We start from the raw sequence: 15,893 nt of genomic DNA on the forward strand, positions 1-15,893 counted from the left end.
TTGAAAAATGATTCAGTTAATAATTTCATGAAATAATAAATGTTGAATAGATTTTTTATGCATACTTATGTTAAGGTTTGGATAGATTCAATTAGTCACCAAGTTTTACTCGATGAGCCGGGCTCTATGTTAGTAGATAAGTAATAAACTTAATCGGTCTAATTTATTTTAAAGAGTTTTGGGATAGTAAAAAATCTTAAACTTGGTGGGTTAGTATTTATCCTATCAAGCACTGCCTATGTTATAATCTTAACTGAATAAGTTTCATTTGTACAGTTTCTACGAGTATATTATTACAATATTTACATATTAATTATCGTTTGTTTTTAAAAGTAATAAGTATATAAGATAACCTGAAATTTCAACAAAGATAATGGAGCTAAAACTTCAATTTTATGATTTTAGTTTCCAAAAGTTATAAGGGTCATAGTTTGATGAATGTATTCATTGTGGAAAGTCATTAATTATCTACTAGTTAATGAGTGTATTATTTATTTATCTGTGTTTTTGTTTAATAATGTTTTTATAATATACTTTCAGCTTTACTTTAAATGGAATAAAGTTAATCTAATATAAGACATGCTGTTATTTCCAGTTTTTATGATGTAATATTTGAAAATGGTGTGGCATTAAATTTTACTATGGAAAACAAATATCTTTTAATAATATCCCTTAAAAATGTGTTTAATTGGCTACTTTAGGAATAAGTTTTTTCAATTTAATACATGAGTACAAGGGCGGACGCAAGAAGAAATTTCAGTGGGGTTTTGAAAAAATTTGAATTTTTTGAAGGTTCATAAATGAGAATAACTATGTTTGAAATTAATCATCCAGGGGTGGGGTAAGGGGTTATAACCCTCCCCAAAATTTCTCCGAGGCCACAGTATTCCTTCACGTTGGTACACCTGACGGTATATATTATATTAATGGAACACCCCTCTGGAATTTTCTTCTAGTTGCGCCACTGTAATCACCCATTCATTTTGGAGGGGGACTTAACCCCCAAAACCCCCCTGCGTCCGCCACTGCATGAGTATACAATTTGATGACTTCAGTATTCAAATAGATTAAATAGAAGATTTAGGAAAGGAAAAAAGAAATAAAAGTATAAAACACAACAACAAAATTAAAAATTGAGAAATGAATTAATTATAGTAAATAAAAATAAAAATATCTCAGAATAAGTGTTAATTGGGAAAAACATTGTAAGAATTGGTGTTTCAAACAAGATAATGGAAAATAGTGGAAATGTGGAAACTAATTTATTAATATTGTATATTAATTTATTTCCATTAAATATTTATCTTGTAAGTTCTAGTAAACAATAGACTAGATTTGATAATTAAATTGAAGTTGATAGAAGGAAAAGTATCGTCAAAAGATTTAGCAAAGAAAAAAAGACTATTAGCAAAAAATATAAATGTCAACTGGAATACTGATGTCTTTATTAATAACAGTTTAACTCAATTTAATAGAAACGTTGTTTATAAAACTTAATGTTTACCAAAGTACTTAGTTAAAATATTTTATGGTTTAAAAAAAAATAACAATAAACTATTTATAAAAAAAAGTGAAAACTCCAAAGTAATCTTATATAGATAATGAAAATATTTTATCTAATCTTAAATAAACTAACTAGGTGGTTAATTAGAGTAAAAATATTTTTAATTTATTGCATTGATACCAAGTATCAACATAATAAAATCAATAAATACATTTTTAGATTACAAAACAAATTATTTTGAATCATTTTCAGAATATATTTATATCAACACATATTATAATATTGTGAAAGATTATTTTTTTAACCTTTTGTGTTTTAAATGTTGCAATATTAAAAGTAATAAACAATTATTAACAATACTATTGGACAAACTATAACTAGGTACTAGGTAGGTACCTAACTCTCATAAGAGTAAAAATATTTATTATATTATTATTATTAACTAATACCTGATAAGAACTCACGTACTTTTCGGAAAAAAAAATATAAGGAATCGGAATAATGGTATTATAGTTGTGAAAGTAGACTTATTTCAAAGAGGGGGAGGTCCGTACCCTATGGACCTCCCTTTGGCTACGTTCCTTTACGTATAGATTTTATTGAGTTTTATGCAATAGTGGCTAGTATAGTGAAGGTAATTATGTATAAACATTGCCAATAGTAGCGTCATTTTATTCTGTACCCCTATATAGATCTTCGACTGAGGATAGCTGTGGCCTGTGCAGATATAGTAGTGAAAATGAGTATAAATTATGTATTCACGTATACCGTATAATATTGTAATTTATGACAATCAAGTATTTTATAGTTTAATAGTCAATCGTTGAAATATACTATTTTAATTTTCCTAGAATCAAGAATTCATATTCATTATGATTAATTTCCATAATAAACATTACCTATACAAATTTACATTCATTACAATATAAATTTATATAATTAGGTAGGTACCTATGGTTACCGGAGAACTTATCCAGAACTGAATACGAAGCCCGTCTTGGGTATAAAATATGATTATTTTGTACAAGTTATTCGAATACATTTTGGCTTTAGCTATTGACATTTCGTTACTGAACGGTTTCACTGTGTATTTTTAGAAATCAATCGAATAATATTAAATTGTTTTCAACAATTATATCTAAAACTCCATGCCCAAAACTAGACCGATATGGCGATATTTCATACAACAAACCACAAAGTAACAACCGTATAACACGACAACACTTGTAGGGCAGCAGTCACGGATATACGTGAGTACGTGACACACTGACACGTGAGTACGCCGGACGCCGTACAGCCCGTGTGGTATGTATATTATAATAATATAGTATCTATCTGAACAACTATTGGTGGGGAGACTACTGGCGCAGGGGGACGTTATTGTACAAAATTATTTTTGGCTACCGGTTACGATTCTAGGTCAAAAATTCACCTTAAAAATATCTTAATAAAAAAAGTGTGCAGAGTACGGAATACCAGTATCCAGTACCTACCATACAATTATTATTATTTATTTGAGTAGATTTAAAATATATATATATATATATATATAGGTTCTTATTTATTATAATAATATATAAATGTATATTCCATCGCTATCGATAAATAATATAAACTCGAATGTACTTAAACTATTATTGTAAGTAATTATTGAGATTAGTAAATGGAAACATAAAGTGTGATTTCATCAGGCGCGGATTCAATCTCAATGGTGGGGGGGGGGGGTGTTAGGGGCGCCCCCGTTGGTTGTATCGAAATATGTTAACCTATTTGATTTACTTAAATTTTATATTTTGTGTAATCCTATATGTAAATGTATCGTTGTATTATTCAGTCACCAATCTTCGTCTTTTATATTTTTCTAACATAAATTTATAAATTGTTGATAACTATTAATATTATTGCGACCGATGAAATTTATGAAAAAAAATTATTCATTATAATTAATAATTAATTATTGCATAAAGTACTGTTACATATATATAATATATATATTATATAGTCGCATTTACCAGTAGGTTTCTAAATAGTAAATAGGTACCTATTATATAGACATATTTATAATCCGCCCCTCTCGTTAAGAGGCCGTCACACTAAAAGTGAAACGCATACAACGTCCGAGAGAACGCGCTGTTAGGTGTTTTCGTGATCCGCAAGCACGCGACGTTTTAACCACGCCCACTACTGGTAGTCGGCGGCCAGCCGAGGATTATGCCTATTCGGGAGCGGTGTTTATTATTATTTGAACCTTCGTCTAAGACGGATCGCGCGTAAATATACACGTAAATGGGTAAATGCAGCTGTAATATTTTTAATACCCGCGGGTACCGATGTGATTTGTATTTATAATACATTATTAGATATTTACTTCATGAAATATTTATAATAAAGTAAATAATAACTAATTATAGCAATAACCTAAATTAATATTACCTAAATATCTAAATATTAGTTTTGTAATATTTAAATGTATTGCGTATATTTTACATTATACATTATTCGTGAACATGCTACAACTTACAAATTTTTTTGGTAATTCAAAGAAAAATAGAATATTGAGCATAATAACCTGTACCTACTTAAACACACTTAAAAATACATAATTTAATCATTTTATAATCTAATATTTAATTACCATACAAAATAGTAAAAAACAAATATTTCTTTAACCTTTTTTCAAATGTATTATATTTATAAACATATAACATAAAGGTAATAATTGCATTTTTCATGTACATTTAATATGAAATTAAAATTTTTTATCATTAAATAATTAAATAAAATATACAAATTTAAAACAATACTTTTAATACTAAATAAATAATAAATTAAATTAAATACATTATTTCTGTATGGCTTTAAAGTGTTTAAACAGAATCTTGACTCAAGCTCGGGTACACTTTTTTGCTATTTTTAATTGAATAGCGAACATGTTTTGTGTCTAGCGAGTCTTGATCAAAATTTTGATTTTTTTTGTGTGTCTTTAACATTAAATAATGGGTAATACTAGAAAAAATTCCTGCCAACAGTTTTGCACTCCACCCAAAGGTTTTGTATAAAATAGTAATATTAATCCCCGTATCCACTAGTGTTAATATTAATTTTACAATAAAAAATATCCCCATCAGTCCCGAAACAAAAGTACCAATAGTTGTAAACCATCCCCAAAGTTGATGTAATTTATTTTCGACCATGTTGCTTATTGTCTGTTCGTCAATAAGATATTTATATTGCAGACCTTGGTTAGTCGTATCATATCCATAGATTGTCTTATTAAATTATTTGTAGCAGCACTCACTTCTTGTGGAAACAATATATGTTGCTGAAAAGCTTTCATTGTGTCTTGTGTGTATATACCAGCATTCATAAGCGATTCTGGACTTTTGTACGACCACGTCCAGGTTGTAGCCGGTTTGAGCTTTTGTGGTTTTTTTATTTCTTGTATATTGGGTACAATACCAAACCAGTCTCCGTCCAAATTGAAGCCAGGTGGAAGTAGTATATTACAATCAATTTGAGTTCCAAATTGTTGCAATATGTGCGTTTTGGGGGCCATGAAAAACGTTTTGTTGTTATATAAAACTGGTAGTTCATTAAAACATACATTTTTTCTCGATATTTCAACATTTACCTTTTTACATTTTATTAAATATTATTTCGCCTGTTTTCACTGCAGTAAAACCTGGTCCTTCGCCCATAAGATACGAAAAGTCGGAAATGCTCGAAGAGGCTAGTGTAAGCTTTTGTTGTAATATTTTTCGTTCGAGATCACACTGTTTTTTAATTATGTCATTATACAATGATGTTATCGTAGATTTAAAGAAGTTTTCAACATAAACAAATTTTGTATTAACGTAGGCTAACAAATCAGTGTTTTGCGGAGAAATTGTTGTTGTCGTAAATCGATTGAAAAATGCGGTATCTACAAGTATGACTAACTGTATGTGTTCAGTTTGAATCACTGGCATCCCGCATGCAAAACTTTTTTTAATTTGTTTTAGGGAAAATACTATTTTATCCGTTTCCACAATATAGGTATATATATTATTTGAAAAATCATTAATGGCATTTGAAATTATTAACGATGCAGGACCATCATATAAAACATTGAAATCTTGTACTTCACAAGTGAAATGGTTGTTTGTCCATATAGTCTCTCCTTTAAAAGAATCAAAACCATAATTTTCAGATAATTTCATTTTGGTTCCTGTTGGAAGTATGAGGATATTATCTTTACTATTTGCTATAGCCGTACCTTCTGAAAGCAATATTTTAAATTTAGCTTGTACGACCACATCTTCCCACTCTCCTCTGCTTGATTTAAAAGTTGTGCCTTTACAATTACCATACTTGTCTAATGTTCCGGCAATGATATTTGTTACAAATATCGTTTCGTTTATTTTTAAATCTGTCACTACTCCTCCCGTTTGAAAAGTGAAAGATTGTTTCTGGTGAGTCTCTGAACATCTAGCACTACCTAACTCTATTATGTCGGAAAAATACCCTCCCTCTACAACTTGTGCGTCTTCAAACGCCGAACACCTTGTTATTAAATAATCAACAGTGATCAGGCATGATTTGAAATTAACTGGATATGTTTCAACCCTTTGCAATAGTTGTATTCTTGTTACCCGTTCTGTTTTCGAAGGTATTGGAAGATCACAGTTGTCTACTTCTAGACTGTCAAAGGAAGTTATATTTAGGTTAGGACCTCCGCAATCGTAAGCAATGAATCCAAAAGTGAAATGTATGGTTGTAATAATAACAAATAGAACTTTTTTGATATTCATGTTGAGTGTTGACTGGTTGTAATACCTATTATGAAATAAAATATAAATATTATATATAGGTACAATTTAAATTAAACACTTAATTTAAATATTGTGCTTTAAAAAATAAGAGAACGGATTTAAATGCTCTAAAAAACAAGAAAAATTTGTATAAAAATACGATTTAACGCACTCATAAAGCAATTAAAACTATTTTTATCATTGAAAAAATTTGTTTTACTGCATAAATTCTTATTCTATTAGGTTTTAATTTGATCTAACCTAACCTTAATCTGATCGGTAAAAAAAAATATAGTAAATAATAAATAATAAAAATACAAGTAGGTAGGTACGACGCATATACGATTTTTATGTTTATTCAAAAATAATTCATTGTAAAAACTTGAAACTTGTATCAGATGTTTACATTAGTATTTTCATTTGAGAATTAATACCTAAAATTTGAAAATTTAAAATAAGGTTTCTCATAAAATGGGGCATACCCGTTTTTGACCAAAATCAAAAATGTATATAATATATGTAAAAAAATAAAATAATTGCTGCTAAATAATTTTTTATAAGTTGCATAAAATGTTGTAAAATAAATATAGAACATTTTTAATATATAAGAATAGTAAAATATTAACATTATTTTTATGTTAATATGCCACAATATATATATACAATATTATATAAAAATTTAAAAAATAGTATACAATTTAATTTTAGGGTTTTTAATTTATCTTACAATTGCACCTGGATAGAATTATTATTCGTAAAAATACAATTCTTTACGAAATTATTTACAAAACGATATTAATTATACACACACAATAAAAATTATCACTATTTGTTTCATATAATATTTAAGTTTTAAAGGTTCTGCAACTTAAATTCAAATATCTTGGTACTATTCATTACAAATATTTACAATAATAGTATCTTGTATCTTTTGACAAAATTACATATTATTATTATTTTATTATTTTAAATAATATTATACATATTGTGACATATTAATATAAAAATAATGTTGATATAGATAGTCTTAAATTTTAAATAATTTTCTATATTTTATTTTACAATATTTTATGCAACTTATACTTTTAATAATTTTGCAAAAGTATTAAAAGTATCTATATAGGTAATTGCCATAATTTTACAAAAATGTTTGTTTTGGTCGAAAAGAGAATCATTATTTTTTAAATTTGGTCGAAATTTCGTAATATCATTCCGTTTGTAAGACTCGTCCAAATATAATAATCGAAAGTTAATAGGTACCTAATTATCTCCGTTCAGAATCATTTTTCATCGTATACAAGATTTATCAATGAACTAAAATTTAAAATTAAAAAAAGTATATTTTTAAGTAGTTATAAATGGGTACTTACAAATGATGTAGCGTTTGTTCTGAGAGTTGATGATATGTATAATGTATATGTATAAATACAAAACAAAACTATATATAATTAAAAGAACACTGACTTTAAAAAAACTGTATTTAGAAAATAAAAATTTGTCTGGAGTCTCGCAATGATGGTGACTGGAAACACTTACACACTGTAACTGAAACTGATCTCGAGACTGTGACTGAACACTGTATCGCTTTTTTAAATATCTATAATATAGGCTAATTTTTTTCTAATTTTTAGATTAGACTTGTTTAATGTTAATGTATCATGATAATTGAGGTATGATAATGCAATTACAATTAATGTTAATTATAATAAATGTTCCAATTTATGATATTACAAATTAACGATCTCGTATAATCATGTTTTATGATAATTCAGATAATTGTTTGAATGACTGAAATTATAAATTAATTATAATTGTAATAAATAATAACCTTAAATTACACAGATTGAACTTCAACTATTATAGTATTAATAGTATTATACTTATTATATCTGATGATGCATAATGTATATGTTATTAATTAATTAATACCTACGTATAGGCATATAATGTGAATAATTAAGCAATGCATATTTCGTAATAAATAATTTATTAAAATATTTGGATACGGTATATATATATATATGTATAGAAATATGTATACTATAAACATGGGTTCTAATATTAAATCATTTATAATTTAGTTTCAAATTTATTTTAGTTTTGTTTTTTGTTTTTATGTTTTCCAAAATGTGTTCTGGATCTTTTATGTCATCTATTTGTAATCGTTTTCCATACTGAGGATTCACTATTTCTGGTAGTAAACATTCCATGTAAAATCTTAAAAGAAAGTAACAAACTTACTAAGTTGTATAAGAGTAAACTTATCTTTGATATTAAATTAAAAATTTTTAAAACTTACAGTTTTAATTTATCAACCATTTTTGTATTCCAAAAGCAAACATCATAATTTATTTTGTACTTCTGTCCAATTTTTTGAATAAACGAAGAAATAACAAAATCTTCGTTTGGAAATATGCATTTGTCCCTGAACTTGATAATAATAATTATGATCAACTTTTAGCTGCATTTTTCCATTGTCATCGAGTCGACAGAATAATAACTAAAAATGTTTGTTGTAAAATAGAATAAAAAATTTTTACATTTTTACCTACACTAAACTTAATATTTTAACAGTTATAGGTACTGATTAGATCAGTGGTTTTCAAACTTTTATTATACATGCCACAAGGTACACCGTAAACTTAAAATAATGTTCACGGCACACTGACCTTTTTTAGATGAACAAAATTGTTTTGAATTAATTATTAATTTATTTTCTTATATCACAATTCAATGCAATCTGTAATTTATGGAATAACCGCGGCACCCAGTTTGAAAACCACTGGATTAGATAGTTAGTATATATTATACTCTTACTTTTTTACTGTTTATCGCTTCCGAAAATGTCAACGTATCTCTGACTGCGAACGGGCATTTAATTTCAACTAAAAAATCGTCATTGATAATACCGTCTGTATTCATATACAAAAAAAATTATTATTATTATTATTATTATTTTATTTGAAATTATTAATGCATATCATAAGTAACTGTAATACATTTTACCTGGAGTTGTTGCTAGGTAAGGAAATTGTTCATCGATGATAAGCCCACACGGATGGATTTTGCATTTTAAAATATTTTCCAATGCGACGATAGCTTCTGGTTCGGTGGCTTTACCATAATCAGTTGCCTTCGAAAAAAATGTCCTATATAATATATCGTAAACAGAAATTTTACAAGACGTAGTTGGTCGTAGTAGTTTACAAACACGGCCAAAATTTGATGTTGTAAGTCTATTCCTTCGTTCAGCATGCCAAATTTGAGAATTAGCTTGTTCTCTAGTTTTCTTTTCAATATCCAAGCGCCCGTTTCTATCTAATCGTAGTGAATTGATAAAATCATCTTTTATTTTTTGTAACTCTTCTTTTGAAATATTATCTTCTTCGGGTAATGGTTCGGCTAAACCATAATGTTGATCCGGGCCAACATTACTCTTTTTCTGTATACTTGTAGGAAAAAGACGTTTTTTAGATTGGTTTCTTTTTTTTTTATTGGATGTAAGGAATTTCTTTCCTATTATACCTAGAAGTATATGTATATATAAAAAAAAATCAAAAATACTAAAAAAAAAATAATACTTCAAAGTAGGTATACCTGGGCTTATATCATTTTGTATATTTTTATGCATTAAACGAAGAAATTGTCCACTTGAATTATATGATATAACCGCAGCTTCAACTCGTGAGTTGTATGAATTTCTTTGTGAGTAATTTATTCGTTTACCCGCTAAATGTTTATTAATTACACTATTGAATTGTTCACACACGTTGTTGTCAACATTCATAAGTAAACTATCAACATTGACGACTAAACGAGATATTATTTGAGATATATCAGTTAAGAATCCCGATCTTTCAGCTTCTAAAATCATATTTTTTTCATTTGGTATTGTGCCCTTGCAAAAATATGGCTCACATCGATCATGGCTACCCAAAATGTGACGAAAACTATTACTTATATCTTTCCGTAATCCTATAGTATAGTTATAAAAAAATATATATTATTCAAGTTATATTCTATACTCTGTAGTACAAGTAAGTCTGTAAGTCTTGTTGTTTAAAAAATTAAAATTCATAAAAAAAATTTTTTTCAACTTACCAACTTCTTTTTCGTAATCTGATTGACCTTGTAAACTATTACGATATTCAATTGCCTTAGTTATTGAAAATCTAAAACGTAATGCATTGGCTTTTACATGTTTTCTTAACAAAATTGGATACTTCGTGTTTGCTGTCATAGCTGCTAATTTTGTACCATAATTTCGCAATAAATGATTACGACATTCTATTTTTTTTACGAGTAGTCTAGGTCCATAAGGCATGATTTCAGATAGCCTTTTTGAAACGCTAGAATCTCCATCTCCTGGTAAAGATAATTATTTTTATTTTATTATCATTTATACATTTTTATCAACTATGGTTGCTGCAACTATATATATATGTATATATACGAATATTATTTAATTTATCTTGCATTTTTATAATAATTGACACTTTAATTAAAATATTACTGTTGGTATAATTACTATATGTAATTGATATTGTAGTTGTCATTAATTTTATTATTCCTATTTCTTTTATAAATCGTATCATTAAAATCATTATAAGCCATATATATTTTATTTTATTTAATACAGAAATTATACCTAATAAATATATTATAATATTATCGTGTGTATAATGGGCCCCATATCGTGTGTTATGGTTTATGAGCAAGCTCGTGTGGGGCCCATAAACAAATTATATATTCTTTATTATTTGTCGATTTTGTCGTTGTCATTATAATAATTACTACTGATAAAGCCAGTCGTTGGGAATCGTGCCGAATGGGTCATTATTGATATTGATATATTAATATTGTTACTGATATATTATATACACTAACCTATTAGTTTGTTATATTTGAGTCCATGCATTTCCAAACTTTGTTTAAATCCATCGGCAATGGCATCGGCTTCCATGCTTGTTGCACCCTTTTTCCAATTTAAAAAACAAGTATGGTCAGGTGGAGATAGTTTTTTATTTTTGGCCCTTTGGCAAATTATACAATAACGGTTTCTAATTCCCACAAACAAAATTTTTTTCGATCTATAACCTATTATTGTTGCCTAGAAAGTAGAATTATAAATAAGGTCATTCAAAACAGTTTTATAAAACTAATATACTAATATAGCATATATATATTTTACCACTCCAGATAATGCATCATATTTAGTCTTGTAACTGCGCTTTGACCACTGTCCATCCGCAACTACAGTGCACATAGGGGTTCCATCAACATCTAATGTACCAGCTTTTATTGCTAAACGACGTTCTTCTTCACCAGCAATTTTCATTTGTTCCTCTGCAACTTCGTGAATTCTTTTGCAAATAAACTCTTGAATTTTCAGAAAAGTAGTTGAAGACATACAAGGTATATCGATTATCGCACACAATTCGGACAACTGTGTAAATCCAATTCCAGCTGCTATTGATCCATTAACGGCGGAATAATTTACTGGCAAATAAGCTTCAGGTTTCAACTTTTCTGAGTCGATAAACATAACAATATTACAAACATCACATTTAAACTTAAATGATGATCTAAACCCGTGTTTTTTCTCAGAAATAAACGTCATATTTAAAAATGTACAACCAAATGACCCTCTATGAACACTGTTTTTAATTTGACTAAAAACGTAATGCATATCCACTATTCGTCTTCCCGAACTTTCATCAACATCACATTGCCTGTTAAAGAATTAAATTTATTACGACTCATCTTCAATCAAAATATAAATTTTAAATGCATACTTAATTTCTTGATTACTAAGTATAGATTCGTCCACTGTTAAGTTATGTAAATTTTCTTCAGTATTCCAATAATTATTTGCATTACCCTCCGGATCATTTATTTTTCTAATTTTTTTTTAAAAAAAAATTGATATAATATATACAAAAATCGTTGGAGTTCTCATATACATTCAAATTTATATAATCAGAGTTTTAATTTAAATTATTAAACATTTTTAATTTACCTAATTGTTTCCCTTGATGTGCATGGTAGTTGATTGTCAGCACCTAAGAAAAAAGGTGCCTCAACAGATTTTACGAGCTCTGGATTTTGACTTTAAAAAATATATAAAAATATTGTATTATATAAATATTTATACTGCTGCATGCGATTATGTAATACATTTTCCGTATATTATTTAAATATTAAGTTATTATAGTTTACCAAATTTAATAGCTATATAATTTAGCAAAAGTTTACCTAATTGTTTCCCTTGATGTGCATGGTAGTTGATTGTCATCACCCAAGAAAAAAGGTTTCACAACAGATTCTACGACCTCTGGATTGGGACTTATTAATAAAAACAATGTATTGTTATAACTGATATTACGTTATTATTTATACATATTTTATATTTTAATCATTTAATATTTTACTTACTTGGTTTTGTTTTGAATTCCTAGAAAATTCATCACTCGATTACTCAATTTCTTTTTAGTTGATAACTTTTTCGATGGTTGACGAGTACGTTTTTTAAGTTGATCCATTTTAACGTTAAATAAAAAAAAATTAAACCACAATAAAAATTCAATTAGAATGTAAGTTGTTACTGGTGTGGACAGTTTTACAGAATGACAATAATTTTGATGTCTTCCCATTTTGATATGCACTATTATCGTTGATCATAATATTTAATTATATAATTACCTTATACTAGTTATACTAATGAATAATGCGAGTAATAAAATAATAATAATTTAATTATCACAAATAGGTACTTACTTTTATACTATATCTAATGGAGAAATGATAGTAGATATAATATTTATAATATAATATATTAGATATTAAAACTATCTTGAACAAATTATGGTCATTACTCATTAGTGTTGAGAATTTTAATTATTGACGTATTATACATATATACATTTATTTAGATTTAGTAAGAGCAAACAAAAGTTTCTACCAATATATGTCATACTGTCGCCTTTTTACTTGATAATAACCGAATGTTTACATATATTAAATAGGTATAAAAATTTTATACTACAACACCCATAGACTATAGTAGATTAATTCTAGTTTTATATGAAAAATACTTTGACCACATATTTTCTACTGATGATTAGTGTAATCATGTGGATATCAATAAATACTTACATAGTAATCTCAATACGTTTATACACAGTTATATATTATTTAGGGTATTATATACTATGTAGGTACTATGTACTACATGCTAGCAATTAGTTTTTGATTCAACTATTTCAATAAAATCATTAAATTGCTGTATGCATTTATGTTTAGTTTACAAAAATCTGTATTTAATATAAAAATATTTTATAATAAATTAAAATATTTATATTTTAATTCCACGGCATTCTTTTAAAAAAGCCCTGCAAAAGTTATCAACAATGATTTTTTTCAGGAGTAAACGACATATTTCTTTTGTATACACTTATACTCAGTTAAATTAAAACATTTTCATATTTTAAACCTAACCACTAATATATTGAAAAATTTCCTACAGTTTGAAAAAAAAAATTGTCGAGATCGTACATTTTTCAGCTGAGTTTTGGCAACTTTATGATACTTTGTGGTTTCAACATGTGTTTAGTTTATTAGAATATGAATTTGAATTATTATATCGAAATAATTCAAATAATATTCATGGGCCATATTATTATTTTCCTTATCGATACTCTGGGTATTTATAAAACGCGCGCGGCTAGATAACCGGTTTCGATCTAGGTGAGGTACCGCTGCATATGCGCGAAGTGTGGGGGAATGAGTACAGTTTTAGAACAGTGCCGCAGTTGTTTCGATAGCAGCACACGACGGCCGTAAAATCATAATTTTTTTACAACAAACATGGTTTTTTGATTCCAATAGTACTCAAGTCTCATTAGTCGTAGAAACATGATTTTGGTACCAAATTAAACGTGAGAAGTTGTACTAAAAACTGTTGGAACAGAATTTTGATATCTCAATTTGCTGATTTTATATAATTTTTTAAAAATTTCAAAATTTTAACAAATTTCAAATATAAATAAAATCGGTTTGAAAACAAATTTCAAAAATTTGTTCCAACAGTTTTTAGTACAACTTCTCACGTTTAATTTGATACAAAAATCATGTTTCTACGACTAATGAGACTTGAGTACTATTGGAATCAAAAAACCATGTTTTACGGTCGATTTTTTCCTAGTGTGACGGCCTCTTAATGTAAGCTGGATCCGCGTCTAGATTTCATAATAAGCTCAACTGCTCAAGATTGCTCATAAAAATTATAGCCTTATTACCTTAACTTAAATAATAAATGTACAGGTATCCATTTTATAATGTTTTTACTTTTTAGTTTTTCCAACCGGCAACCTGTATTTTTTAATATATAGAATGTTTATGGCCTGATACTTGATACAATATTATGGTCAATGATACGCGATTGTAGCAATTGAAACTTCAACAAAACTATAAAGTTTCATTTTCATAACTTATAAGTTATAAGCATAAGGCATAACTGTTTGAATATCAATATCATATATATTATTATATTAAGATAATATAGGTATCACACTATCACTGCTCAGTGCTTGCAGTACTCATTAGTCATATTAAAACATCTACAATTAAAATACTTCATAAGTACCTAAAATCTAAATTTGGTCTTTGATTATTCGATATAATTCTATACAGTCTTTGTAGATAATCTACATTTTACAATAGGTACTTAACACTATAGTTATTGTCTACGCAGTACATTAATTTGAATTTATATGCAAACAAATATATATAATAGGTAATATAATTTATCACTATTATTATAATATAGGTACCTAACGCTAAATTAATAAATTGGATTTTTTTTAATTATTTCAAAAAAAAAAAATCATACCACGTTATAGTGATTTTAATAACCCCAGAGGGGCCAAATAATCTTTTACATCTAATAGAGTATTTTGGATTTTTTCCCTAAGGACTAAGGAAAGGGAGGACATATAATACTGATACACATTATATGTATTTATCCAGAGGCCAGAACTCGTACTGACTCGAATCAGACACGAATAGATACCTACTTTGTAACGTGATAACTTATAATAATATAAACTAAAATACTTTGTCAAAGTTACATAATATAACCCTGAAGAGTTACACATTTTTTACTCGAATGAAATGTATCCATCTGTTACAAATATTAATGACGTAAAAACATATCTTATGTATAGTCATAGTACCTTCCTATTTATTCTTTTGGAGCCTATATAGAGGTGATCATTAGAGGTTTTCCAGTTCATCGAGTACCTACTAAATTCACCATAATAGGTATGATAATTATGGTATAGACAATCATCACGTCTTTCTTCATACATATATTTCATCATGGATTGATTACAGCTGTAAACACGGATTTATAATATAAGTTTAAATTAATCATTCAAAACTACCAAAACACAAAATTCAATTTTCCATTTTTTTATAATTCACTTATATCGATTATTTTATTTGGCATGTAGGTACAAGCAAATCATTTTTATAGTTTCATTCCAATAAGGGAAACCAATTTAGTCTTTTTTACTCGTTCGTGATTTTCCAGCTAACTA

At 27.3% G+C, this 15,893-nt stretch overlaps 2 protein-coding genes across 2 annotated transcripts; both read right to left on the reverse strand.

Moving 5' to 3' along the window:
* Positions 1-3,915: 3,915 nt before the first annotated feature.
* Positions 3,916-7,722, reverse strand: LOC126550141 (uncharacterized). The gene is made up of 2 exons (XM_050201130.1): positions 7,665-7,722; positions 3,916-6,319 (listed from the first exon to the last, which is right to left on the reverse strand). Exon 2 carries the CDS (start codon positions 6,292-6,294, stop codon positions 5,140-5,142), a length of 1,155 nt encoding a protein of 384 aa, XP_050057087.1. The 5' UTR covers positions 6,295-6,319; positions 7,665-7,722; the 3' UTR covers positions 3,916-5,139.
* A 540-nt stretch (positions 7,723-8,262) lies between these two features.
* On the reverse strand, positions 8,263-13,185 carry LOC126550140 (uncharacterized). Its single transcript, XM_050201129.1, is given in 13 exon segments — positions 8,263-8,511; positions 8,594-8,647; positions 8,649-8,794; positions 9,112-9,206; positions 9,301-9,819; positions 9,892-10,269; positions 10,396-10,659; positions 11,182-11,404; positions 11,486-12,026; positions 12,090-12,194; positions 12,314-12,403; positions 12,550-12,639; positions 12,730-13,185. Coding segments are annotated over 13 exon segments (2,874 nt in total). The 5' UTR covers positions 12,948-13,185; the 3' UTR covers positions 8,263-8,360.
* Between the last annotated feature and the right edge of the window lie 2,708 nt (positions 13,186-15,893).

The sequence above is a fragment of the Aphis gossypii genome, chromosome 2, assembly GCF_020184175.1.
Source record: "Aphis gossypii isolate Hap1 chromosome 2, ASM2018417v2, whole genome shotgun sequence".
Lineage (NCBI taxonomy): Eukaryota > Metazoa > Arthropoda > Insecta > Hemiptera > Aphididae > Aphis > Aphis gossypii.